The following is a 24,807-nucleotide window of genomic DNA, read 5'->3' on the forward strand; positions in this document are numbered from 1 at the left end:
GCTATAGGGTGCATGCGCTCGCCAGACAGACAGAGAGAGATGTAGAGACAGAAAGCAAGAAATCACCCCCCGGGGGGATGGTCACGCCACAATCCCTTCTCCTCCATTCTCCTCTCGGGATCTTGGGCATGCACTCACATACCCCGGCATGAGTTTTAAGCCACCGGGTCCAGGAGGCGAATCACAGTAGACTACGTGGGAGTCCAGCGACATAGCCATTACGCTAACTGCTGGTTCCTTGAATTTTACTTTCTTTATTGCAGTGATAAGACCTGACATGGCTTACCTATTACAAATTCCAAGTTACTGCTGATCAAATCATTAAGGTTTCTTCTTTTTTTAAAGTTTATCAATTTTTTTCCATGAGAAAGATACAGAGAAAGATAGAGAGAGAGAGACAGAAAAAAAGAGATAGACACCCCTAATAGGGGTCCTGATGTTGTAATCCAACCCCTGTCTCAGCTAGCCCATATCATGGGTACTTGCACTTAATGTGCTTGGAAAATTTCAGGGAAGAGGATCCAGGACCTTTTCCACGTAGATCCAGTTCTATCATCGCTGTGCCACTGCCTGGCCCCCAACTGGACTTTAACTACTGTTGAGAATGTCTTTGGGCCAGCTGGTGGTCTGGTGGTTAGGCAGTTGGATCCCACATGGACGATTGTTCCAGAAACAATGGTTTGAAAAACACACAGGGGGAAAAAAAAAGAATTAGCAAGAAAAAAAAATTAAAAAAAGAAGAAAAACACACAGGGTGCATGTGTGCATGCCTAAAATCACAAAAGGAAAGAGAAATCGAAGGGAAGGGACTGCAGTGTGATCATTCCCCATGGGGATGCTTTCTAATTTATTTTCGCTCTCTCAGGTGAGTACATGTGCCCTCTTAGCAAAATCTTTTAAATTTTTGTTTGAAGCAATTTGTTCACCTTTAGGTAGTGTATTCTATCTATTTACCTTCTAAAAGGGATACTTAAAATTGTTGGCAGTGACGAATGCAAATATATTTAATATATTTGCCTATCTGCTTTTCTGAGTTTCCAAAATTACTTTTTGTAAGTGAATTTAAGCCTTAGAGCTACTGAACAGTGACTCCTTTGCCAGTTAATTCTAAGATGAAATTATTGCCTATATTCATAATTATCTTTTTAAGATTAGATCCATGATTCCATTCTTTAATATATGCACAATAATCTGATCTATTCTCTACCTTTCTTGATTTATGGGGGGATAAAAGAAATGAAAGAAAAGAAAAGTTCCCACCTAGGCTACCAGGAGCATTCTATCGCCTATGACTTTTAAAAATAAAGCTGCTAAAAAAAAATAACAACAACAAAATAAAACACAAAAATAACTATAGCACATATTGATTAATAAGGTAAGAGCTATCTCTTATCATAAGAGAAATGCAAATCAAAGCCATAATGACATACCACTTAATCACAGTCAGAATGGCTAGAATTAATTTTAAAAAATAAGTGCTGGTGAAGCTGTGAAAAGTGAACTCTCCTCCACTGTTGGTAGGAATGTAAATTAGTACAACCACTGTGGAGAACAACATGGAGATTCCTCAGAAACCTACAAATAGAACTACCATATGACCCCATAATTCTACTCTTGGGTATCTACCCAAAGGATAGGAAAACCCTCAGCTGGAAAAACACTTGCACATTCACATTTATTGCAGCATTATTCACAATAGCTAGGACATGGAATCAACCTAAATGTCCAAGAACAGATGAGTGGATTAAAAAAATGTGGCACATGCACTCTATGGAATCTTACTTAGCCATAAAAAGACAATGAGACTCTGACATCTGATAAAAAGCGAATGAATATGGAAGATTTAATGCTAAGTAAAGTAAGCCAGACTATGAAAGACAGACAGTATATGTCTCTGCTTAATATATACTGAATGTCTGCATTTGAGAGCAGAAACTGAAAGATTAAAAGGTATAATAGCAGGAAGGGTAACTGTAGATACTAGAGACAGTATAGAAAGGAGTGGGTAATAGTGGGTAGGCAAAAGGGAGTGAGAAAAAGACAAACAAATAAAATATTGAATAGACACAAAAGTGAAAAGTTGATGATAATGTATATGGTGATGTATTAGATTGAACAAATATGCACTGTATTCATGCTGGGAAAAACCATGTTGTACATTGTAAAGATATACAGTGATTAAATGTAAATTAAATATATATATTATATACATAAATTTTTAAAAAGAGCTATCTGATACATAATGATTTTCCCAACATATCTATAATTTTAAAAATATTAGATTGGGCTAATTGTCCATTATTAGATGTCCACTTAATCCAATATTTTTAAATTCAAATAAGAATTTCCTCCATAAAAGGAGGAAAAGAGGAAAGAGTAAGTAGAAATGATCAATGTCAAAGTTTGTTTGGATTAGGAACTAATTTTGTAATTTCGATGATTTTTAATAATATTAAGGTGTCAGTTATTATGGGGCCTCCTCTTTACACTCTTCCATGATTGCACTAAATAGACAAAATTTTAGGGGCAGGAGGTTGGCTAGGCCTATGATACCTTTCCCTGCTACTACTCCACGGGGATTCTTTCTACAGCTCAGGTTTGGTCAGAAAAAAATGAGGACTGTTCCTGAATCAAGATTAAAATCTTCCATAGAGCTCAATTTTAACCTGTCAAGCAGTTAATGGATAAACTAAGGTCTTCCAGGGTAGCTTTATATGCAGCAATTCCAGGATGGCTCTGTCAATTCATGGAGGTTCTCATATCTGTGTGTGGGTGATGTCTCTCTTGAAGGTAGTGACTTTTCCCCATATTCCAAAGATGAGATGATCTTCAGACAGAAATTTTTTCTCTTCTCCCAGATGACTGATTCTCAAGCTAGACCATAGAAAGGAGGTAGAAGAGGAGCTGGTGTCTGGCACTCTCCTTGCTCATTGTTTTCTTGGTCTACCTTTCAAGCTCTCTAGAGGTCTGCTCTTTGGTTGCAGTGACTGAAGATGGACATTGACAATTGGAGTCAAGAAGGAGGGTGGAAAGAAAGTCATTTCTGTCATGCCAATATATGAAGATAAGCAAGCTGTATCTTTCTCTCCAGATTATAAAATCAAATCACTTTCTATATTTATATCCTTCTTGTTACCCATAACCTAGTAGCTTTTTCTTTTCTTTCCTTTATGTTTATTTTTTAAAGTTTTTGCCTTAGGGCATGTGTACTCGCCAGAGAGAAAGAGAGAGATAGAGATAGTGAGAGAGAAAGTGAGAAATCACCCTCTGTCCCCATGGGGGATAACCATGCTGCAATCCCTTCTCTTCCATTCTTGGGATTTTAGGCACACATACACACATACCTGGTGTGATTTTTAAGCCACCAGGTCCAGGAATCGAACTTTGGTTGGCCACGTGGGAGTCCAGTGACATAACTAACTGCTATGCCACCGGCTGGCTCCTCTTTTCTTTTTTTAAAAGAATACTTAAAAAAAAAATGCCAGAGAGTGTATGCACTAGCCAGAGAGAGACAAAGAGAGAGGGAAAGCAAGAAAGCAAACCTCTCATGGCCATGGGATGGCCATGCTGCAAACCTTTTTTCTCCATTCCTCTATCCTTTCAGGATTTGGGGAATGCATGCACACAAGTCCAGTGGGTTTTATAAGTTGCTGGATCCAGGACTCAAGCTGTGCAGTTGTTCATGTGGGATTTAGCCACCTTAACTACCACACTACTAGTTGTCTCCCAGCAAATGGTTTTCACACATGGGTGTGCATTAGAATCACCTGGAGGGCTTAGTGTTTTCTTATTGCTGGGTTCTACCTCCAGAGATTCTGTTTCAGTGGGCATGGGGAGGACCTCAAGATTGCATTGCTAATATGTGCTCAAGTGACAGTGATGCTGCTAGCCTGAAAACCTCTATCTTCACCCATCATTTCTCAAAATGACCTACTTGATCTTCTGATCACTGGAGTACTACTAAAATATAAATTTAGGAAGGATCTTCAAAAGTTCATAGAAAATACATACTATGAAAAAAACTGCATGAATTCCATTTATTTTGTACTAACATAAACTTTAAGCCCATTTTCCCCATGAACTTCTTAAGTGTCCTTAGAATATGAGATAGTAATGAATCAGGATGGCCAACTACCAAGTTCCCAAGTGACTCCCATGCATGCTAAACTTTGAGTGTCCTTATTCGGTGGCAAAGTTTATTTTAGGGTTCCATCTGATCTACACTAGCCATGTCATGTTAAGGGAGGCATTCTCTGTACACCCTCTAACTAGGAGAGGCAAACAAGCATCTAAGTGTGTTCTGAGTCTCACTTCCTGGCTGGCTATGCTGTATAGGCCATGCTGTGGGAAGGGGCAGTGGCTGCTCATTATTGCCATCCTTAGAGTATTAAAGGAGAAGGTGGTCTTTAGAGACCAGTTTAGGGAATAGCAGTTATTTGTTAAGTCCCAAGGGGAAAGAGACTCTTGGAGAAGTTAGGCTGGGTGGTTAAGCTACCCAGCTTAGTAAGAGTTCCATGTTAGGTAGCATTAGCCTAGAGCTCTTTTCACACTTCTCTGAGCCCACAGAAGGGCCTCCATGTAGACTTCGAAACTCTTTGTCCCTATTTATAAGATCTTCTTTGTATATTTTAAAAATGTATCCACCTATTAATTTCATGAGGAGCAGAGAGAGAAAGAGGGTCCTCAACAGGGTCCTCATATCATGATTCACCGGAGTCTTAGCCAGTCAAGATCATAGGCACATTCACACCCAGCATGCATAGGGAGGGTCCAGGAAACAAACCTAGTCCCTTTCCCATATGGATCCAGCCACATCACTACTGTGTCACCACCTGGCCCAAGAGTTTCTTTATCTTTAAGAAATCAGGTGGAAATCATTTTGATGTCTGCATCATTTAACAATTCTCATGCAACAATTTATATCATTCAATAAATAACTCCCTTCAGTAATGACGTAGGCCATATACCTAAGACTGAAACAAACATACTAACAAAACAATCCCAAAAACCCACCTTCTAACTGACTAATATGAATTTTAACACCAAGGAAGAAAACAGAGCTGAGATATCCATTCTGTGAGTACACAGCCTACTCTGACACCAGCACTAGATCCACAGAGAAGACAGTCCCAGGCCAGGGTTACTGTAATAATCTCTGCTCCATAGTCTCAATCTCACTGCTTTTAGCTTCAGAGACAAGAAAGGAAATTGAGGACTGAGTCAAAGTGTTAAAAAAGATTTGCAAAAACAAATTGGAAACTCTTCATATGTCAGTCTCACGTAGAATAAAGACTTTAACAGAGACTTCTAGGATCCATGGTAGAAATGATATAAGATGGTGACTTGCTTCTATTCATGAGCAAATCTGGGTTTCCTGAATCTTCACTAAGCGAATTTTTCCAAGCTCAATGCTTTTTCTTGCAGCCAACATGCTAGACTCCAGTAAATCTGTTCAACTTCTCTAATGTGTTCTAAAATTATAAACCGGAATCTACACTATGTTAAAAACCTCACACTCTGGGCTTCACACACCGTCTGCTCATCAGGAATCAGAAACAAGGCAGTTTCTCCAAAGCCTGCTTCGCTGTTTTACCTGAGCTGGTCGAGGCAGGGGATTTGCTGCGCCGAGAAGGTCCTGGGCTTTTGGCAGTGCTCCTGCGGGATGATGAAGCTATTTTGGTGTAAGAAGTGGACTTCACCACTCGACATTCTGGGGGGGAAAAAAAACTACACATTAATATTGGGTAATGACACACATCATCTCAAAATGCACAATATTCCTGGAAATGGAAATTCACGATCATTCTTGGTCACACTTCCTGCCTGTAGTGTGCCCATCTACAACAATGGAGCCAAGAACACAATGAGAAAAGATAAAGTGAGTTTTTCAGACATAGAAATAAACAATACTCCAAGTGTCATTTACAGGGGTAGTTTTGGATAGATTGGAATCAATAGGCTGATAAAGAAGTACTCTTGTTAGATTTCTCTTCACCTACCCGCTGGCTTATCTGTGTGTCATATTTGAGAAGGAGCTTCAAAAGTCTGTGGAGAGGTCGAATGGTGGTACAATGGTAGCACAGTGCTCTGTGATGCTGACCCACATGGGAAGGTTCTGGTTTGCATCTGGGGTCCTCCCTGAACACGCCAGATGCATGTATGCTCATGATCCATGCTGCCTAAAGCTGTGGGTGGATTCAGCATTTAGATTCTGTTGGGAGTGCCAATCTCTGTCTCTTTCTCTCTCTCTTATGCTCATGAAAGAAATAAAAACAAGAAACTTTTTAATGTATGAGTTTATTTTGGTGCAAAATTATTGAAATCCATGCATAGCTTTTTCATAAACATATTGTCTATAAACTTTTTGAAAAATCTTTGTAGTCATCATTTTTAGGGTAAATTTTTCTTTCTACCAAGCAAAATGTTAGAAGAAAGATCAACCTCATAAAGCAAGAAATGTGGTAATGGAAGATTCTACCCATTGTGATGGATCTGTTTATTGTCCTGGGGCTCCATACAGTGTTATATGATGCCTGTTTGTTCAGAAGAGGTAAGATTGGTGAAGAGGTATGACATTGCCCTGCAAGAGGGCTTCATGCAAGGTTTTGCCACCCCAAAAGTCTGCCATAGAGCTTGTATTGCATCTGCAAAATGGTTCTTGGCTTGAGGATGAGAAATAACCTTGATTTCATTAAATTTAGATCTTCAATATCCATGTTCATTAAATTCAATGTGAACATCTTAAATAGCAAAGTGATTCCACCGAACATCATGATGCTATGCAAATCTACTCATCGTGTTCCTCAGAAACCACTTTTGAAAAATTAAAAAATGTTTTTATGTTTGTAATGATAAGTAATGTTCTCTGTAGATAGAAAAAGATGAAGTATATTTTAAAACACCTCTGTAACCCATGAACAAGTGATGATTTTGGGAGGGGAGGAGGTATACAAACTTTAATACTTTTTTCTGTTCACCTATATTTAAACAATACTGGGAGTGATCTGTACATGTCATTCTCATACGACAAATTCTTGTAAACATTTTTACTCCATCATTTAATGGCCATAAATAATTTTACTATGTGGAGTACCATGATTTGCTTAACTAGTTTCCCACTATTGGATACTTCACTTCTTTCAGTATTTTATTATTGTAAGTAATTATTAAGTAACATCCTCATAAATAAGTTCGAAGTTATCAGATCCATTCCTTAGGCTAGATTTGGTCCCTGGCATGCAAATTTTAGTTTCTAGCAACTAGAATCCAAGAGCATATCATAGATTCTCCAGTATTTTGTTGAATTAAATAAGTTGAAAATATTTGCTGAATGAAGTGGAAGGTTGAAAGTAAAGCACTTCTGACAAGCTCTTGACAAATAATCTTCCAGAAAGTCTGACCCAGATTATACTTTCACTATATAATGAGCAGTCATTTGCCTGACCCTTCACGAAGGTTAGATATTATCTTTTTTCAAAAAATCTTGGCTAACTCTAAACAAATGTCATTCTTTATTGTCTGAAATCTGAATTGGCTTTTGCCAAGGAAGTTTTATGTTTTTTTTTTTTTTTCACTCATCTATTAGCCATTTGTATTTCTTCTTCAACTACTTATTCATATCCCTTGCACATTTGCAGTTGGGATAGTCTTTATCCTATTGGTTTATAAGAATACATTCTACAGTAAAAATTTAATCCCTTAGTCCATCGTAAAACAAGTAATGATCTTTTTAGGTACTTGTTGAAATAGGGTAGTCTTATATATTTTTTTGAAAGTATAGCTTAAATTCAAAGTCTAATTTATTTTTTATGTTTTTATTTTTTTGGGAGAGGTTTTTGCTATAGGGCGCATGCACTTGCCAGACAGACAGAGACATAGAGACAGAAAGCAAGAAATCACCCCCCCGGGGGGATAGTCATGCCACAATCCCTTCTCCTCCATTCTCCTCTCGGGATCTTGGGCACGCACGCACACGCGCCCGGCGTGAGTTTTAAGCCACCGGGTCCAGGACACGAACCGCGGTCGACAACGTGGGAGTCCAGTGACATAGCCATTATGCTAACTGCTGGTTCCCCCAAAGTCTAATTTATTAATTTTCTACTGTGCACTTTTTACCCTTTTGTGTTTTAGCAACAAAGAACTCATAATTCCAGATCTAATGCTGATGTCTGACTTTAACGTTGACATTTTTCTCTCGTATCCAAGTAATTTTAAAATTTCCAAGGTTCAAGATAACTTTCTTTTTCTTCTACACTCTGAAGAAACAAAGTAGTTAATATTGTTTAGTAAAAAGGGAGTGTGAGTGTAGTGAAATATAAATGTTATAAGACTAGCATTAGGAGATAGAACATAGAAAACAGTGGATCCCAGAAAGTCTTAGAAATTAAACTGGGGCAAAAAAAAAAAAAGAGAGAGAAAGAGAGAGAGAGGAAAGGTTAAAAAAAGAAAAAGGAGAGAGAAAAAGAGAAAAACAGAAGGAAATTCTGCCTTGAGATAGTATTTATGGTTCCCCCCCACCTGTTTGTACAGCTTGAGGCAAAGGAAATTAAATCCTGCATTACTGAGTCTACTCGGTCTTCTCCAACAGTTACTTGGTTCACTATTGGCTGTTTCAGCCTATACATGTGGCCCTGCCAAAAAATTCCATTTCTTTTTCTCTTTCTTCTTCTTTTTTTTAAAGTTCATTTATTTATTTCTCCCATTGGCAAGAGAGACAGAAAGAGAGAGAGAGAAAGAGAGAAACAGAAAACCCAACAGGGTCCTAATACTGTAACTCACTCCCAGACTCAGCCAGTTCTGGATTATGGGCACACATGTGCCTGGCACTCAAGAAGGTCTCCAGATGAGAACTGGGAACCTTCTCATGTGGGTTAACCTCTCAGAGCATCACATTTTACCACTGCCCCATGGTCTGCCTCTTCACTCTGGAGATTTCCATTTATATTTATTTATTTATGTATTTATTTATTTGGAGAGGTCTTTGCTATAGGGAACATGTGCTTGCCAGAGACAGAGAGAGACAGAGAGACAGAAAGCGAGAAATCAACCCCCAGAGGGGGTAGCCACACCACAATCCCTTCTCCTCCATTCTCCTCTCGGGATCATGGGCATGCACGCACACACGCCTGGCATGACTTTAAGCCACCAGGTCTGGGACTCGAACCGCGGACGACTACATGGGAATTCAGCGACATAGCCATTACGCTAACTGCTGGTCCCGAGATTTCCATTTCTTAGCCAAAAGACAAACAAATCTATGGATACAGGCATAGCAGCAAAAACTGAAATACAGAAATAACCAAGAAACAGAACTAATAACATCAGAAGATTTGAGCAAAAACATCAGAAGATATGATCAGAAACAGCAGGACCATTCACATGGGTCCATAATTCCTGAGGGATTTTAATGTCTGTGGAAATTTTAATTTACAAAACAAAGCTTTGCAATGAGTAAGGAAGGTCTCAGATTAGCTCAAGGCTCCGTCCACATGACTGACAACAACACATCCTGGAGTTTGTCCTAGTTTATGAACATCTATCAAGATGTTCCAAGCCTTTCAGAAGTCTATTAGCAACCAGACGGGACTGCCATAGTGTTGCTGGTTCATGACCTGTTTCCAGTTACATTTTTATGAACTGCTCACTGTGTGCTGGGCACTGAGAGCAGTAGGCATGATTGAGAATGAAAAAAGTTCTGGAACTCTGAACATTTACCACCTGGTGGTGGTACATAAAGTTGTTTTGCCAACAAGATCTCTTTGTGATTATTTGCTTTTTCATGGCCTCATGTTTGAAAAATATTGGTTTATGCAACAAATTCCTCTTAAATAACAGTACTTTCATTCATTTTAAATCAAAATCAAGACTATAATGAGGGCAGGATGACCAGGACTTTTTGTCCCAGGTCATGGGCGTTTTGAGACCACATAAATCTAAAACAATAATCTAAAAAGCTCAGCATCTAGTTAGTAGGAATGACTAGTTAAAATAGAAAGCTGCCAGATGGTGCATTGTTAATAACACCCATCTGTGAGCCGCAACATGAATTTAAAAGTTGGTTTTAGGGTTTGTGGCATGCTGTTTACCACAAGTGCCAGAATTGCTAGTTATAGCTCCAACTACCAACCAAAACATAGCATAATAGAACCAACCTTACCACACTAAGTTGAAATTTTTCCAGTTTCCAGAAAGAAACTAAATATTTTTGTTAGGTAGCTCAGTCTTATCAGAGCAAATGTAGACATTTCATTTGATTTTGATCTATCATAAAAGACCTGTGGATTCTTAACCGTGCTTCCAAATCTTCCCTTCCTCCTCTTGCTCTTAATTCTCACCATATTATTAATCAGTCAAAAGTATTCATTGTAGTGAAAATGGAGTCAGGATGGTTTAGTCTGACTTCCTCACTTCCTATCTTATCATGTGTGAAGGTCACAGGGTAAACATGTTATTAGTTGTATTGCACTTGTGCATTTGTTATGTAATTATGACTTTGTTGTTTTACACCACTGTATGTAATGCACATCTGGTTCAGTAATGAACCATTACTGTCTGCAGCCCATTTTAAAGAAAAGTAGCACCAGACCTACTTAGCTGCTAGCCTTGCTCAGTTCAACCTTGGTTCAGCCTGCTCAGCCTTAATGACCTTGGCTTGGTTCAGCCTTGGCTCATGGCTCAGCTCAGCTATGTGCAGCTTTTGTAGGCTCTATGAGCTTTAAGAGGGAAGAAGTGCCCTGCAAATATTCTCCTTGCACATTATAAGTTCCAAGAGGGAGGAAGCACCTTGTGAGTGCTACTATAGCTCTGTGAGTTCACCTTGAACTCAGCAATAAACAAACAACATAATATCAGTGCATCATGCAACTCCATGCATCTCTGAACCACCCTTCCAGAGGAGGAAATAACCTTGTAAAACATTAATTTATTAATCTGCCTCCCCACCCTCTCACTTCAGTACTGACTACTACCTAGAATTTTATAAAGAATACAACAGCTGCTTAATAAATGCTGTATCTGAGGCCAGACAATGGCACAGCACATGATATTCTGCAAGGCCGTCTCATATGGGAAGGTTCTCAGCTCAAGTCTCCATGAATGTGCCTATGATCTGGGGACTGAATGAGGCTAGAGGTAGCTTGTGGTGTTGGAATCCTGTGTGTGTGTGTGTGTGTGTCTATATATATATTTGGAGGGGGGATCTGTCTCTCTCTGTCTCTGTCTTTTAGAATTAAACAAATATACTTTAAGTAAATAAAAATCTATATATTGGGCAGGAGTACTACCAATACTGTGTCTATTTATGTGAACTAATCTAACCTCTCATTATACACATGAGAAAACTGAATCTCTGAGAGGCTAAATGATTTGCATCAGAACTCAAGTCTCTTGAGTTGGTGGCTTCCTCATCACCGCAGTATCTGAGGTTGTGGCCTAAGCAAGCTGTTCCACAGTGACTAAAATCTGGGAAGATCTATCAGTGCCCAGGAGCATGGGCAGGCATGGGGACGGTGGTGAACCAGAGGAGGGCAAATATCCAGTTCTTACATCAACATTATATTTAAAATACTGAAGTTATCTTCCTAACAAGATGTTATTATATCAGAAAAGAAGAAACAATGAACTCTCTTTCAGAAGTGGAGTTATAATACAGAACAGCTGGGGAGATCACAGAGTCTGATAGTTGCAAATACTATATATCACAAATCTTGAACCACTTGCCTTCAGGGTAAGAGTGAAGCTTCTTGAGTCTTAGTGGGGATTAGAACACTTTTAAAAAGCTTGGTTTGAATAATGGAAACAAAAACAAAAAACTTGATAATAACTGCTTTTATCCCTAAGGTCAAAATAAACACAGTTGAAGAATATTGTAGCATCAAGCCATTAATTAGAAAACAAACAAAATCCCAAACCAAAAAAATCCAACCATCTTTTCAATTAAAGTTCAGATTTTAAGTATTTCAATTTATTTAAATGAGAATTATATTTTACCATGCTAAAAAATGCAATGAAGAATTTAACTAGAGAGAGAATGCCAAAATCTTTATCAGCTTAAAATCACAATTTAGAAGCATTGTGAATAATATGATCAAAATTACAAGTAAAGTAGAAAACCTGTTTGTTCCCACAGAGGACATTTTCATAGCCTCAGGGAAAGAAGAAGGTGGTACCTTCTATTCTCTGCAAGAGGGCAATCACTTCTTTATTCTGATACTTTTCAGCACTCCTATATTTTATCCACCAATTATCAAAAAGAACTGTGTTTCCTTTGGCTGTGGAGCTACTAGAAAATGTAGAAGACTCTCCTTAAGAAAGATGACTTTGGGACCAGCCCTGTAACATAGTGGTTCAATGCTTTGTGGAGAAAGATGGATCTCATATGGCCACTCAGAGTTCAAATACTGGCCTTGACTGCTAGGCATGCATGATTGTGCCCAAGATCCTGACAGGGTAGAGAACTGGAGTGAACAATATTGCGGTGGGACCAGACCCTATTGCAGTGTGCTTGCCTCTTTCTTTTTTTCTTTCTTTTTTTTTTTTTTTTTTTTTTTTTTTTTTTTTTTTAGAGAGATATCTTTGCTATAGGGTGTGTGTACTCACTGGAGAGACAGAGAAAGACAGAGAAGCAGAAGGTGAGAAATCACCCCCCTCAGTGGGAATGGCCACGCCACAAGCCTTTCCCCTCCATTCTCCTCTCAGGATCTTGGGCACGCACGCACACACACCTGGCATAAGTTTTAAGATGCCAGGTCCAGGACTCGAATCATGATCAACCACGTGGAAGTCCCTTGATGTAACCATTATGCCATCTGCTGGTCCCTAGTGTACTTGCTTTCTAATGCATACACACATGACCTCTGGCAAAAGTAAAAATAAATAAATTTTTAAAAATAGAGATAATATTGAAGGGCCCTAGGTAAGGTACTTGAAGGAAGTTTTTGAATAGTAATTTCTCTTGCTACTAAAGACCATGGGCTATCCAAAGTCCAACAATCAGATCAAACACATGAATTGGTTTTCTAATGACTGAAAATTTTAAAAGCAAGCAAGCAAGCAAGAGAGCAAGCTTTGATTATATCTCTGCTCTAAAAAGTTCCTATTCATAGTTCTTTGATGTAAAAAGTATCATTCTCTATATGGTCTATACTAATGTTAGCATTACAGATGTTCTGGATATTTGGTAAGATAGAAGTTAAAATAATTTCCATCTTACCCAGGACCCAAACTCAAAAATGGGCATTCTGTGATGGACAGATTTAGAGAGACAACGCAGATGGTGATGTATAGGGAGGAGGTAGAACATATTCTTTGGCTATATTCCCAGTGGCATGAGAACCTCCACTTAGGCAGATCCTACCCCCACTCAGAAACAGTTGGTGGGTAGGCTGAAGTGTTACAGAAGGTGCTGAAGAATAGAAATGGTTATAGAATTCTATCGCAGGAAACAACAGCTCACCTGAGCTCGTGAGATCTTCATGCATTAAAAAGTGCCCATTTGTACCTTGGCAAAGGCGAAAGTGAAGTTTCTTGAATATCTAGACAGCCTTGGTGACATGCTGGCTAGGGATGGCTCTTCAAACAAGGAATGTTTTTTACTCCTCTAATCTCCTTATAAACCAGAAGCCAACATAAAAGCACTATCAGACAGGGGCCCCTCAATATGCCTCTACTCTAACTTCAGTTGTTCCTAACTATTAAAAACATGCTAAGTTCATCTAGAACCCGTCATGACTGGTAGATGATTTGTGCTTTCTTATCCTGAACACAAAAAGAAGCTTCCTTTTAATTTGGCAAAGGTGCAACCTCCAAATGGAATGACATTCCTCTCTGTTGCTATATACAAGAGATAGTGAAGAAGCACATTCAGTTCTAGAGACTTTTTATAAAATGGTACAAACGCAAAGATGAAGAGACAGAACCTACAGTTCTGGCTGTCTAAACTCTCCAGCAAGTTGCCTTACACGTTCAGCTTCTCCAAGTTGGAAAGCATCCTTTAAGAATGTCTAAGTTATCGGGACCAGCAGTTAGTGTAATGGCTATGTTGCCGGACTCCCACATAGTCGACCACGGTTCGCGTCCCAGACCCAGTAGCTTAAAACTCATGCTGGGCGAAAAAAAAAAAAAATCTCACGCTGGGTGTGTGTGTGTGCATGCCCAAGATCCCAAGAGGAGTATGGAGGAGAAGGAATTGTGGAATGGCCATGCCCCCTGGGGGGTGATTTCTTGCTTTCTGTCTCTCTGTCTCTGTCTGTCTCTCTTTGTCTATCTGGTGAGCGCACGTGCCCTATAGCAAAAACCTCTCAAACAAACAAACAAACAAGCAAAAAAGAATGTCTAAGTTATCAGTGGTTACTAAGTCAATCCTCTCCCCTAAATCAGGAATCTTTTCTCCTCCTATCTCTCAATATTTGTCCAGCTTCCTCTGGGAGCAGCCCCATTAACTGAAGGGTTCACCAGCTCATCTCATGGCTTTTGAAGCTTTCATCATACTCCATTAGTCTCTGACTTGTGGGTGAGCTGAGCAGAGCATTCCTGGTATAATTGACTAAAGCTTACTTCCTATAGAAACATAATGATTTCAGACTTCACAGCAGCCTTGTAGAAAAATCCGCATGTAGCCTCCTTACAGGAAGGGTCAATCAATGTCTCCCTAGCTGCATGTTCTGGTAAGGACTGTTTCTATTCCACCTGATTTCTGAGACAACCCTTACACTACAGTATGGTGCCCATGGGGCTTAGGACAAGTGTTACTTCCCCAAGCTCCATGTGGAGCACTAGGATAAAAAGCAATCAAGATGGAAAAAGTCTAAAACATAGCTTTAAAAAAAATAAATAAGGTATGGAGTAGACAGTTGGAGGCAAGGACATCAGCTGGAATGGCTTAGCTGGAGAGTAATACCCAGAAACTGAGATTTTAAAAATAGCTTCTAAAAATACAGGAATGTGTGTCTAAACCAGCACCTAGAATGGGCCACCACAACTTTCAGAACACCCAGCTAAGCTCTCCAGATGGCACCCACGTGTTCCTGCACGGCATGGCTCTAGGGACACTGGCTGAGAATTAATCGTTATGTAACATCTGCAGAAGGCTTTATGGTGCTGGGATTTTATGTATTAACCTCTCAAGAGTCACCACCATCTTAGATCTGTTATTTGGATAGCTTAAGTGATACTCTTTTCCAATTATTTCCTTTTCTCTTACAGTCAAATAGAGGGAAAACTCACTTTTCCCCTACATAACTGCAGAAATATGTGAGAGTCTCCAGAGGGTTTTGCTCCAGGAAATTCCCTGGGAACCCAAGTCCCCACTATCTTATTTCTGTCCCCCCCAAGTGTTCTCATGCACATGGTCCCAGCTGTCTAATCCTGCTTTCTGGGTCTCATCTGGGTCTGAGTTTCAGTCCCAGAGGCGAGAAGGAAAAGAGGAAGTCCTCCCAACACCAGGTGAAAAAAGCTGCTTTGTGCCTGCTCTACCAGATCTTCATTTCCTGAAGTTCATCCTGTTCTTTCCTTCTTCCCACATGTCAGTTACACTATTTAGTGCCAGTTGCTAGTTGCATCCTTGGCTAGTAGCATCTCACTGCTTGAGATGATCAAAAAAGTCTCCACACATTGTTGAATGTACCCTGGAGGACATACTGCTCCTGGCTGAGAACAGTGCTAGATGTCTTCAATAGGCAATGTTCTCCAAGGGGGCCCTCAATTAGTCTTAAATTCTTCTTTGACAGAGTTAATGTTGTCACCAACCACTGTACTAGACTACTGAATAAAGCACTTTAATCATTCTTTCTGAGGGTTTGGCCAACATGAATTGATATTTGGAGGTTTTAGTTCATTCAATTCAGTGTAGGTGACTCAACTGGCAATGTTAAAGGTTTTCCAATAGTCTGCTAAAATTGAATTGGCATCCATTACTTTATCCATCTCTGAAAATGAGAATGTGGGGCCTTGAAATGCTGGTGGTTTCTTAGCTGGGTTTGGAGAATGGAATGGGGGCACTGGGTAGAAGAAGGTGATGTCCATATTTCCCTGTGAAAATCTGAGTGTTGGAGAAGGGCCAGAGCATGACCTATGATTAACTACACTCTAAGTCAAGACTTTTCCCATCGAGTACCACCTAGCCACTGTAACAACTGTTTTGGAATTAACCCCAAAATAATGTTCCCCAAGCCTTTTCAATTAAGTGCATATATCCATGCAGGAGATTTTTGTTCTTACCCATTGAGACATGGGGATTTGCAACCCCAGTCATTAAGCCTGGCAGCATTGCCTCAAAGCAATATAATCAAATACTCTCTAGCTGCTTCGAAGTCAGAGTCTTGTCTTTCTGAATCTGAAATGTAAGTATAGCTGGTAGTTTGTTTTCTTCAAAAGAAGTCAACCTCATCAGCATTAACGCATGTTCCAAAGAGCACCCTTATTTTTCTCTTTGATTGTCCTCAGCCGTATACTCAGAGGAATATACTGTTACTTCTGTATACCTCTTCATTGGTCAATACAGCTTCACCAACAGTCTCCTTCACCTTTTAAAAGTAAAGCAGTTATTAAAGTTGAGAAGACCCCTTTAACAGCTATGAGCTTCTTCTCATAAAAAAAAAAACCCTGCATATTTTCAGCGAGAGATTTAAACAAATCACAGATGCTTCTATGGTTTAAATATCTGTTCCCTCCTAAACTCATGTTGAAATTGAATGTCCATTTTAACAGTATTAAGAGCTAGATCTTTGGGGCTTGCAGGTGGTGTGGTGTTAAAGACACTGGACTCCTATATGGCCGACTGAGGTTCATGTCCCGGACCTGGCAGCTTGCTTTCTCACTTTATCTCTCTCTCTCTCTCTCTTTCTGTGTCCCTCTCCGGTCAAATTAAAAATAAATAAATAAATAAATAAAGTTAAATAAAATAATTCTTTAAAAAAAATAGCTGGATCTTTAAGAGGTGATTAGGTCACAAGGGCATTCCCCTCATAGATGAATTAATCCATTCATGGATTAGCAGAATAATGGGTTATCATGAAACTGGCTTGTTATAAAATGGTCCTCCTTTGCTCTCTCACAAGCTTGCTTGGTCTGTCTCACCGTGGGATACTCTTCACCATGTTATGCCGTAGCAAGAAGGCCCTCATGAGATGCAAGTCTTGACTTTGGACTTTCCAGCCTCTAGAGATGTGAGCTATTTTCATTATATGGGTCATTGGGAAAGCCATCATGCATTTTTTCATGGAAAATTATAGAAAAATATGTCACAAATTTCCTGACAATCCAATAACTTACTGATTGATTTCAGGTATCCTGTAGATGCTTAGAGCCTTTCCTAATGTGTTGTATGTTTCACGTCACTCAGACTGAGGGTATTATCTTCTCAGTCTTCAGTGAAGTCTAACTACCTTGAGACACTGAATGTACAGATGGACATACAGACCACGTGAGAAAAGAACTCTGACCTACAATCTGCAGCAACCTGCTCAGGAAACCAGCCCCTTTTCTATGATAATCAACCACAGGGGCTACACTCTGTAAGTCAGACATACAGAAACTCAGATTTCTATCTCTAGTAATAATCCAGGATACTTAACAATAACCCCTGTAAGAAGGAGCTCCAAATATCCAGGACTTGATTAAGAACACACAAAATCCCAAATTTTTACCCCCTCTTCTAGCACCAACTAGATAAAGCAAATATGTTCCCCTAAATAATTGCATAGGAGGCCTTACTTCTGGTCAGCTCACCTATAGCTTTCTTGTGCCAACCACTTCTAACAAGGCAAACCTAAGTCATTTTTCCATTACAAAATGTTCCCATTCCTCTACTTGCCTGTGAGTCTCCACAAAAATGAAGATAATGGTGGCTGATTCCCTTGCTATAGAGAGCCTGAAGAACAACCTTATCTTATTTTCATTTTGAGGGTCAGGAGAAAGCAAGCAAATGAAAGCAGGTAAGGGGGCTGGAACATCTTCCCATGTGGCTAGACAAAAAAAAAAAAAAAAAAAAAAATCAGGGCAGAAAATTCCCTGCCCAGGATAACATAAGCAGGAGATTAGTGGGAGATATCTAACTGATTAAGCCACATTTCGTACAGCCAATGAGATCAATCAGTGGGCTAAGCCACATTTAATAGAGTCAATGAGTTGAGAACAATCAGAGGGCCCAGCCAATGAGCCACCAACACGACCTAGATTAGAAAAATTACAAATGTCATAGAATGAAACTACTGGAACCTGTGAGCCACTCTTTTTCCATCTGTTCAGCCCACTCCTACTTCTCAGGAGTATACTTTCACTTTTACTTAATAACTACCTTTTCTTTTCACTATTGGCGTGTTTCATTCAGTTCTTTGTCCGAAACACCAAGAACCTGCATGTCATCACAGAAGCCATCCCGCAACAATTTGGTCTTCACTTACTTGCATGACACATATTGCTTTCCTTTCGCTGTGACTGAAGCATTTGCCCTAAGGCCCTGTAAATTTTTCTTTCTCAGTTACTCTCATACCTTGGATTTCTTATAGCCACATTTATGTGCTACCTTGAAGACAGGCATACTGTGAGCCAGCCAGTTTGTCCTCTAGCACAGTTATGGATGCCGTTCCTTCAGCTAACCAACACTAAGTCGCTAGCTTGAGTTGAAGGGCATGTTGTATGAAATAGGCTGACCTTCATGTACTAGAATTATGACAACAGCCCACAAGGGTGAAGAAGGCCGACTGAGGAACAACAGGTGAACATCTCCAGTCTCACACTGACTCATTAGGTGGAGTCAGATGCCTAATGGTGCACATTATCTGGATTTCTGTTTTTCTTTCTCTATTTTCCCCAAATGTATACATTAGTTTCTTATAACTACGACGACAAGTTACAACAAACTTGATGATATAAAATGTCTGACACATATTTGCTCACAGTTCTAGAGACCAGAAATCTGAAATCGAGGTACTGGTAGGTTCAGCTTCTGCAAAGACGCCAGGGAATATTTCATGTCTTGTCTTTCTGAGCATCTGATAGCTCTACGCATTCTTTGGCCTGTGGCCTCATCACTCAAATATCTGCTTTTATCTTCACATAAACTATTCTGTGTGTCTGTTATCTCTTTCACTATTCTCTCATATAGACATTTGTGATAAATTTTTTGGATCCACTTGAATAATCCATGGTAATCTCATCTCAAAAGTCTTAAATATATCTGCAAAGACCCTTTTCCCAAATAAGGTAACATTTACATGTTTTTGTCTTTTGGTGGTTATTAGTTAACCCACCACAGCATGTATGAGGGAACTTTGGTATAAGTCTTTCTTGAAAATTTGTGTTGTTTCCCAGCTACTTTGAATGATTCTGTGACTCCAGCTGCTCTTTGAAAACATCTTTAGCATAGCTTAGAAGGTACTTGCCTACTTCAGCTCCTCTCTCTTCTTTCCTTTGAATATGTTATGTAGTTCATTTATTTTATTTTTAGGAGACTTTTGCTATAGAGTGTGTGTGCTCTCTGAAAAGACAGAAAGAGACAGAGAGACAGAAAGTGAGAAATCACCCCACCACCTCCCCCAAGGATGGCCACATGGCAGTCCCTTCTCCTCCATTCTCCTGTTGGGATTTTGGGCTCTCATACACATGAACCCAGTGTGAGTTTGAGGCTGCCAGTTCCAGTACTTGAACCACAGTCAACTACATGAAAGCCCAGCAATGTAACCATTACCTCATCTGCTAGTTCCATGTTATTTTAGTTTCTTAATTGTACTAATTATTTTTTGCTTCTGATCAACAGAATATAAATTTCCCTGTATGGAAACAATTCCGCTATACTACCATGTTAGCTGGTAAATTTTTGCTCATACGTCCATGCTCAACCTAAATTTAATCATTTTTCAAATATTGATTGAGTTCTTGCTGCTTTAGGTACTAAGATTCAGTATTAAGCCAGTAGATAGGGTATAAACTCTCATGGAATTTATATTCTAGTGGAGAAAATGTGCCTTAAACAGGGACCAGCAGTTGGGGTAATGGCTATGTCACTGCAGTCTCATGTAGTTGACCACAGTTTGAGTCCCAGACCCGGTGGCTTGAACTCATGCTGGGCGCATGTGTGTGCATGCCCAAGATCCCGAGAGGAGAATGGAGGAGAAGGGATTGCGGTGTGGCCATCCCCCCTAGGGGGTATTTCTCACTTTCTGTCTCTCTGTCTCTTTCTGTCATGCTAGCGAGCGCATGTGCCCTATAGCAAAAACCTCTCAAAAAAAAAAAAAAAGCCTTAAACAAATGAAAACAAGAATAGGAGATGCTTTTATAATTTTATAATTGCTTTGCCAAATATTAAAACGATGATGTGACAATTTCTTTATACTGGTGGTCATAGAGGGACTTGTGTGGAGAATACTGAAGATGACCTCCAAACACAGGAGGAAGCCAGCCATGGCTTCACGGGAAGAGAGAAAGCTACAAACCAGATCAAGTCAGGATTGGAAAGACTGCATGAGGCCCTGGATTTTACTCTAAGCAAGATAACACACTACAGAAATAATTTAAGTAAAAGCAGTCATGTGATCTGATCAGTATCACTCTGACTGCTGGGTAAAAAATATCTAAGTTAGGTGAAAAGGACAGTGGCCTGGCCTAGAGTAGAGACACTGAAAATGGACAGAAGAAAATGCCTTGTGATATGATGAAGACATAGAGGATGATTTGCTGGGGGCAGGAGGACATGCTTTTTATCACTGTACTGGTACATCCTGCTGAGGGGTCTGCACAATACAGTGGCTTCATGTGCAAAACTGCAGGAGAGACTGATTAGAAAAAGACCTACAGTCTTCCTGCAGGATAAAGAGCAAACTTTCTCTTTAAAAAGGCATATTCTGGGCCAATCTGTGCCTGGTGGTTAAGGAGACTGGATCCCACATGGCTGTGCACTTTTAGCTGTAAAAACATGCTAGGCATGTTTGCTTAAAATCCTGAAAAGAAACAGAATTAGAGGAGAAGAGATTGTGATGTACCTTTCCCTATGGGAGGTGCTTTTTCACTTTTTCCCTCTGTCTCTCTCAGGCAAGCACAGGCACTGTCTGACAAACTAAAAAACAAAAACAAAAAAGAAAAGAAAAAATGCAGAATCCTTGTCTTTTCTTGTCCTTACTAATATTCACTGGAGGTGGAACCTCTGACTTTAAAATTAAATGACATAGCCATTACGCTAACTGCTGGTCCCTGTTTAAGGCACATTTTCTCCACTAGAATATAAATTCCATGAGAGTTTATACCCTTTCTACTGGCTTGATACTGAATCTTAGCACCTAAAGCAGCAAGAACTCAGTAAATATTTGAAAAATGATTAAGTTCAGGTTGAGCATGGACATATGAGCAGAAATTCACCAGCTAACATGGTAGTATAGAGGAATTGTTTCCAAGCAGGGAAATTCATATTCTGTTGGTCAGAGGCATGAAACTAAGAGATCAGCAGGTGGTGTGGTGGTTGAGGTGTTGGACTCTCACATGGCTGAATACAGTTCAAGTCCTGGACCTGGCAGCTTGCTTTCTCTCTCTGTCTTTTTCTGATGAGCATTTCTGCCCCGTAGCAAATTAAAAAATAATAATAATAATAATAATAATAAAAATAAAAATAAAATTAAAAATTAATAAACACATAAATGAAAGACTGAAGTGATCCTGATGGTGTGGGTCCATGGACCAAAAAGCTTTTGCTTTTCTGTTATATGTGGATAAGAAAATTACTGAGGGAAATGCAGAGGCTCAGGGTTTAAGTAATTGCGTAGTACACTATTTAGGAAAAAGGACTAAATTAAAAAGTATGAGGAGATAAATTAGCAAGACAAAACATTATTGAAAAAGCAACAAATATTCATTGAACTTCAGATTTTGTCCCATCTCAGAGTTGCAAAAATAATAAACTATTATCCTGAGACCTGGCTGAAAGCAGACTTTGAAAGAACATAAAGAGTTCTTCTTGTTAATTGACAACTTATGACCACCTGGATTTTATTAGCTATAAAATAGGATGAAACTGAAAGATAAGAATAATAAGTAGATAAATTACTCAAGAATTGAGAGCTAGGAAATAAGTAAGAATTCCTCCTATGGAAAAGAAAAGGAAATATAAGAAACCAAAAAAGAGAAAAGAAAACACAAACATGTTAACTGAAATAAATTTGATCACTCTCTTCTTAGTTAAGGCTCCTTTATATCTGACTTTATCTCAGTCATGCAGAAAAAAATCATAGGTTTATTTGGCCTTTGGCCCAGTGGCCCCAAGGCTCAGGCATCTACACAGGCTCAAGTGGGTCAAAGTCAAGAGGTCTGGAAGGAGGCTCCCTTCCTTGGAACAGGTGAAACGTTTGGAGTTTCTGGGCAGCACATGGTGATGATGGTCGAGAACTCCAGGTGTGTGTGTTCACAAAGAGCAAAGTATTATTTTTATTATTCTATGCCCCCTTAATTAGTTTATGGCTAGTCATAGCTTGGCTAACAATAGGGTCCACTTTCCACCATTAAACAAAACAACCGCCTTCGTACTGTCCAATAGTTCAGGCCATTTTGGTTAGAGAAATTCTCTAACCCCTTGTTAGCTTATGTAATCCATGGACCAAAAGCCTCAGCATCACCTGGGAGTTTGCAGAATCTTGGGTCCCATCCCAGACCTACTGAATCAGAACATGCATGTTACCTACATCCCTGGTGATTTTCATATTAAAGCTAGAGAAGAATTGTTCTGGTATTATGAAGGGGAGTCCTTAGATCAGTAGTTCTAAAATATTGGTAAGTATAAGAATCATCTTTGGGAATATATGAAAAAACAATAGGTTCCTGGGCCAAGTCCCTAGAGATTTTTGACTCCATACACCAGGCATCTGAATCTTTTTATATTTTATCTCTTTAAGTCTGTTTATTCCATGAGTGAGAGAGATGAGAGAGAGAGGTAGGGAGACAGTATAACCAACAGGGTCTTCATGCCATAATCCACCCCCAGCTTCAGCCAGCCGAGCATACCAGGGAGGTCTCCTCCACTAACTTGAAACCTTCCCATCAGGGTCAGCCTTATACAGTGTGGCATTTTAGCACTCTGCCTACTTCCTGGCCCCCAAGCAGCTATCTCTTAATCAAGCTGATTATGATTCTGTTGCTCAAGGAATAATTTGAGAAACAAGGCCATAAGTGGTAATAAATGATAATGAGTATCTCTAGGAAGAATTACATGACTGGATATAGGCAAACATCTTACATAAAGAGCAAAAGAGGAAGAGAAGTTTAATGTTCAAGGAATAGGCATAATCACAGAGGTTGATAAACTAAAATTATTTGAAAGAAGAAACAGGAAGGAGAAATATGTGCATTTGTCAGGGGAAAAATCAGGAACTGAATGAGGCATTTCCTACTTAAAGCCCTCAAACTGGTATTTTTTTCTATATATAATTCTGGTCTGTGACTTTATAACCTAAAATTAAAATAATCAGAGCCTTAGAATGCAAAGGTAATGATAATGAATCTATGCTCTGCAATAGCAGAAGTTTGTAAACATTTTTTGATTGTATTTCAATCATGAAACAAAATAAGACATTCTGACCATTTTCTTAAACCTCTCTTGGCTGTGGGCTACAGTCATGCCTTGCTTATGTCTGAACCTTTAACCCTGCTAAATAGACATTCTTTCCCAGTAAATGTTGTAATCCACTATAACTAGTTTCACCTACCCTCTGACGTATATGATACAGGAACATGTAACAATTAACAATCAGTATTGTCATGCTTCCCTGTTCTTCCCAGATTCTAGGAAAGGTCTTGACTGTGTTTCCTTAGTTACCCAGTCCCCACTCTACAAGATGTTTTGTTAACTTGCTTACATCAATCTAAATTAGTGACAGACAACTCTTATGGTCTTCCCGCCTCCCGCCTCCCATATTTTTCATATAAAAATGACCCTGAACTCCACCATGTTTGCTGAACTCCACTGGGTATAGGTTACTGGAGCCTTTATTTCCTGAGTATACATCCTAAAATCTGTCACTGAATAAACTCTTTGCTTGCTTGACAAACTGTCGTCAGACCTCCTTATTTTGGTTAACATAATCATACTTATTATGGTGGTCGTATGAAGGTGTTCTGTCCAGGAGGAAATAAAATTGCAGCAGCAGTCCTCTTAGAAATCAGAGAAAAATTCTGGAAAATGAAGGCTGATTAGGTTCTTAAGAAAACTTTCCTTTCCTTCCAGGGGGATTTGTAAAAGAATGGCTGCCAATTAATGCTTTTCTGCAATGGTTTGGTTTTATTCTAAATATTGGCAGGCTTGAGAATTAATGATTTCCTGGGGTGTTACAGAAGCACCTACCCTGCAGAAACAAAGACTATTAGGCAAAGTCCCCTAGTGGTGCCATGCCAGCAATGCCTCTTTTCTAAAAGTTTCTGAAGTATGCCGCTTGGGAGATACACTGGAGAAATTAAATTAAGTGCCGCATACAAATTAGTTTTCTGTGAATCAGTTGTGCCTATGGGTTTCTAGGGTACTCTTTGAAGAAAGCAGCATGAGAGAACCTAGGAAACAGTATGGAATTAATTCCTCCCTTTGTTTCCTAATTCTCAGAACAAGTACCTGACAATGCCCACACATTAGGACAGTTTAGGTGGAGTCACATTCGATTCCCTGACTCTGCTTTTCCAGAGAAATGTAAAAAAGCAAGTTAGATTTATTTAATTTAAAGATTAAATGGGATAAAATATCTTAAAACCCCAAATCTTACAGGCTTAACAGAAGTGAAAAATACATTTCTAGAACTGCACTTACTAGGGTATTTAACAGATTCCAAATTTTCTCATGATCAC

At 39.3% G+C, this 24,807-nt stretch overlaps 1 protein-coding gene across 3 annotated transcripts in view; it reads right to left on the bottom strand.

The window, feature by feature from the left end:
- The window catches only part of DCLK1 (doublecortin like kinase 1), a 387,346-nt gene that overhangs the window by 102,549 nt on the left and 259,990 nt on the right, over positions 1-24,807 (bottom strand). For all 3 annotated transcript variants that reach the window (XM_006158451.1, XM_006158452.3, XM_027775699.1), the window contains exon 4: positions 5,594-5,710. In XM_006158451.1, coding sequence (XP_006158513.1) covers positions 5,594-5,710 — 117 coding nt within the window. The remainder of the gene's footprint in view (positions 1-5,593; positions 5,711-24,807) is intronic.

This window comes from Tupaia chinensis, unplaced genomic scaffold, assembly GCF_000334495.1.
Source record: "Tupaia chinensis unplaced genomic scaffold, TupChi_1.0 Scaffold000597_1, whole genome shotgun sequence".
Classification (NCBI taxonomy): domain Eukaryota; kingdom Metazoa; phylum Chordata; class Mammalia; order Scandentia; family Tupaiidae; genus Tupaia; species Tupaia belangeri.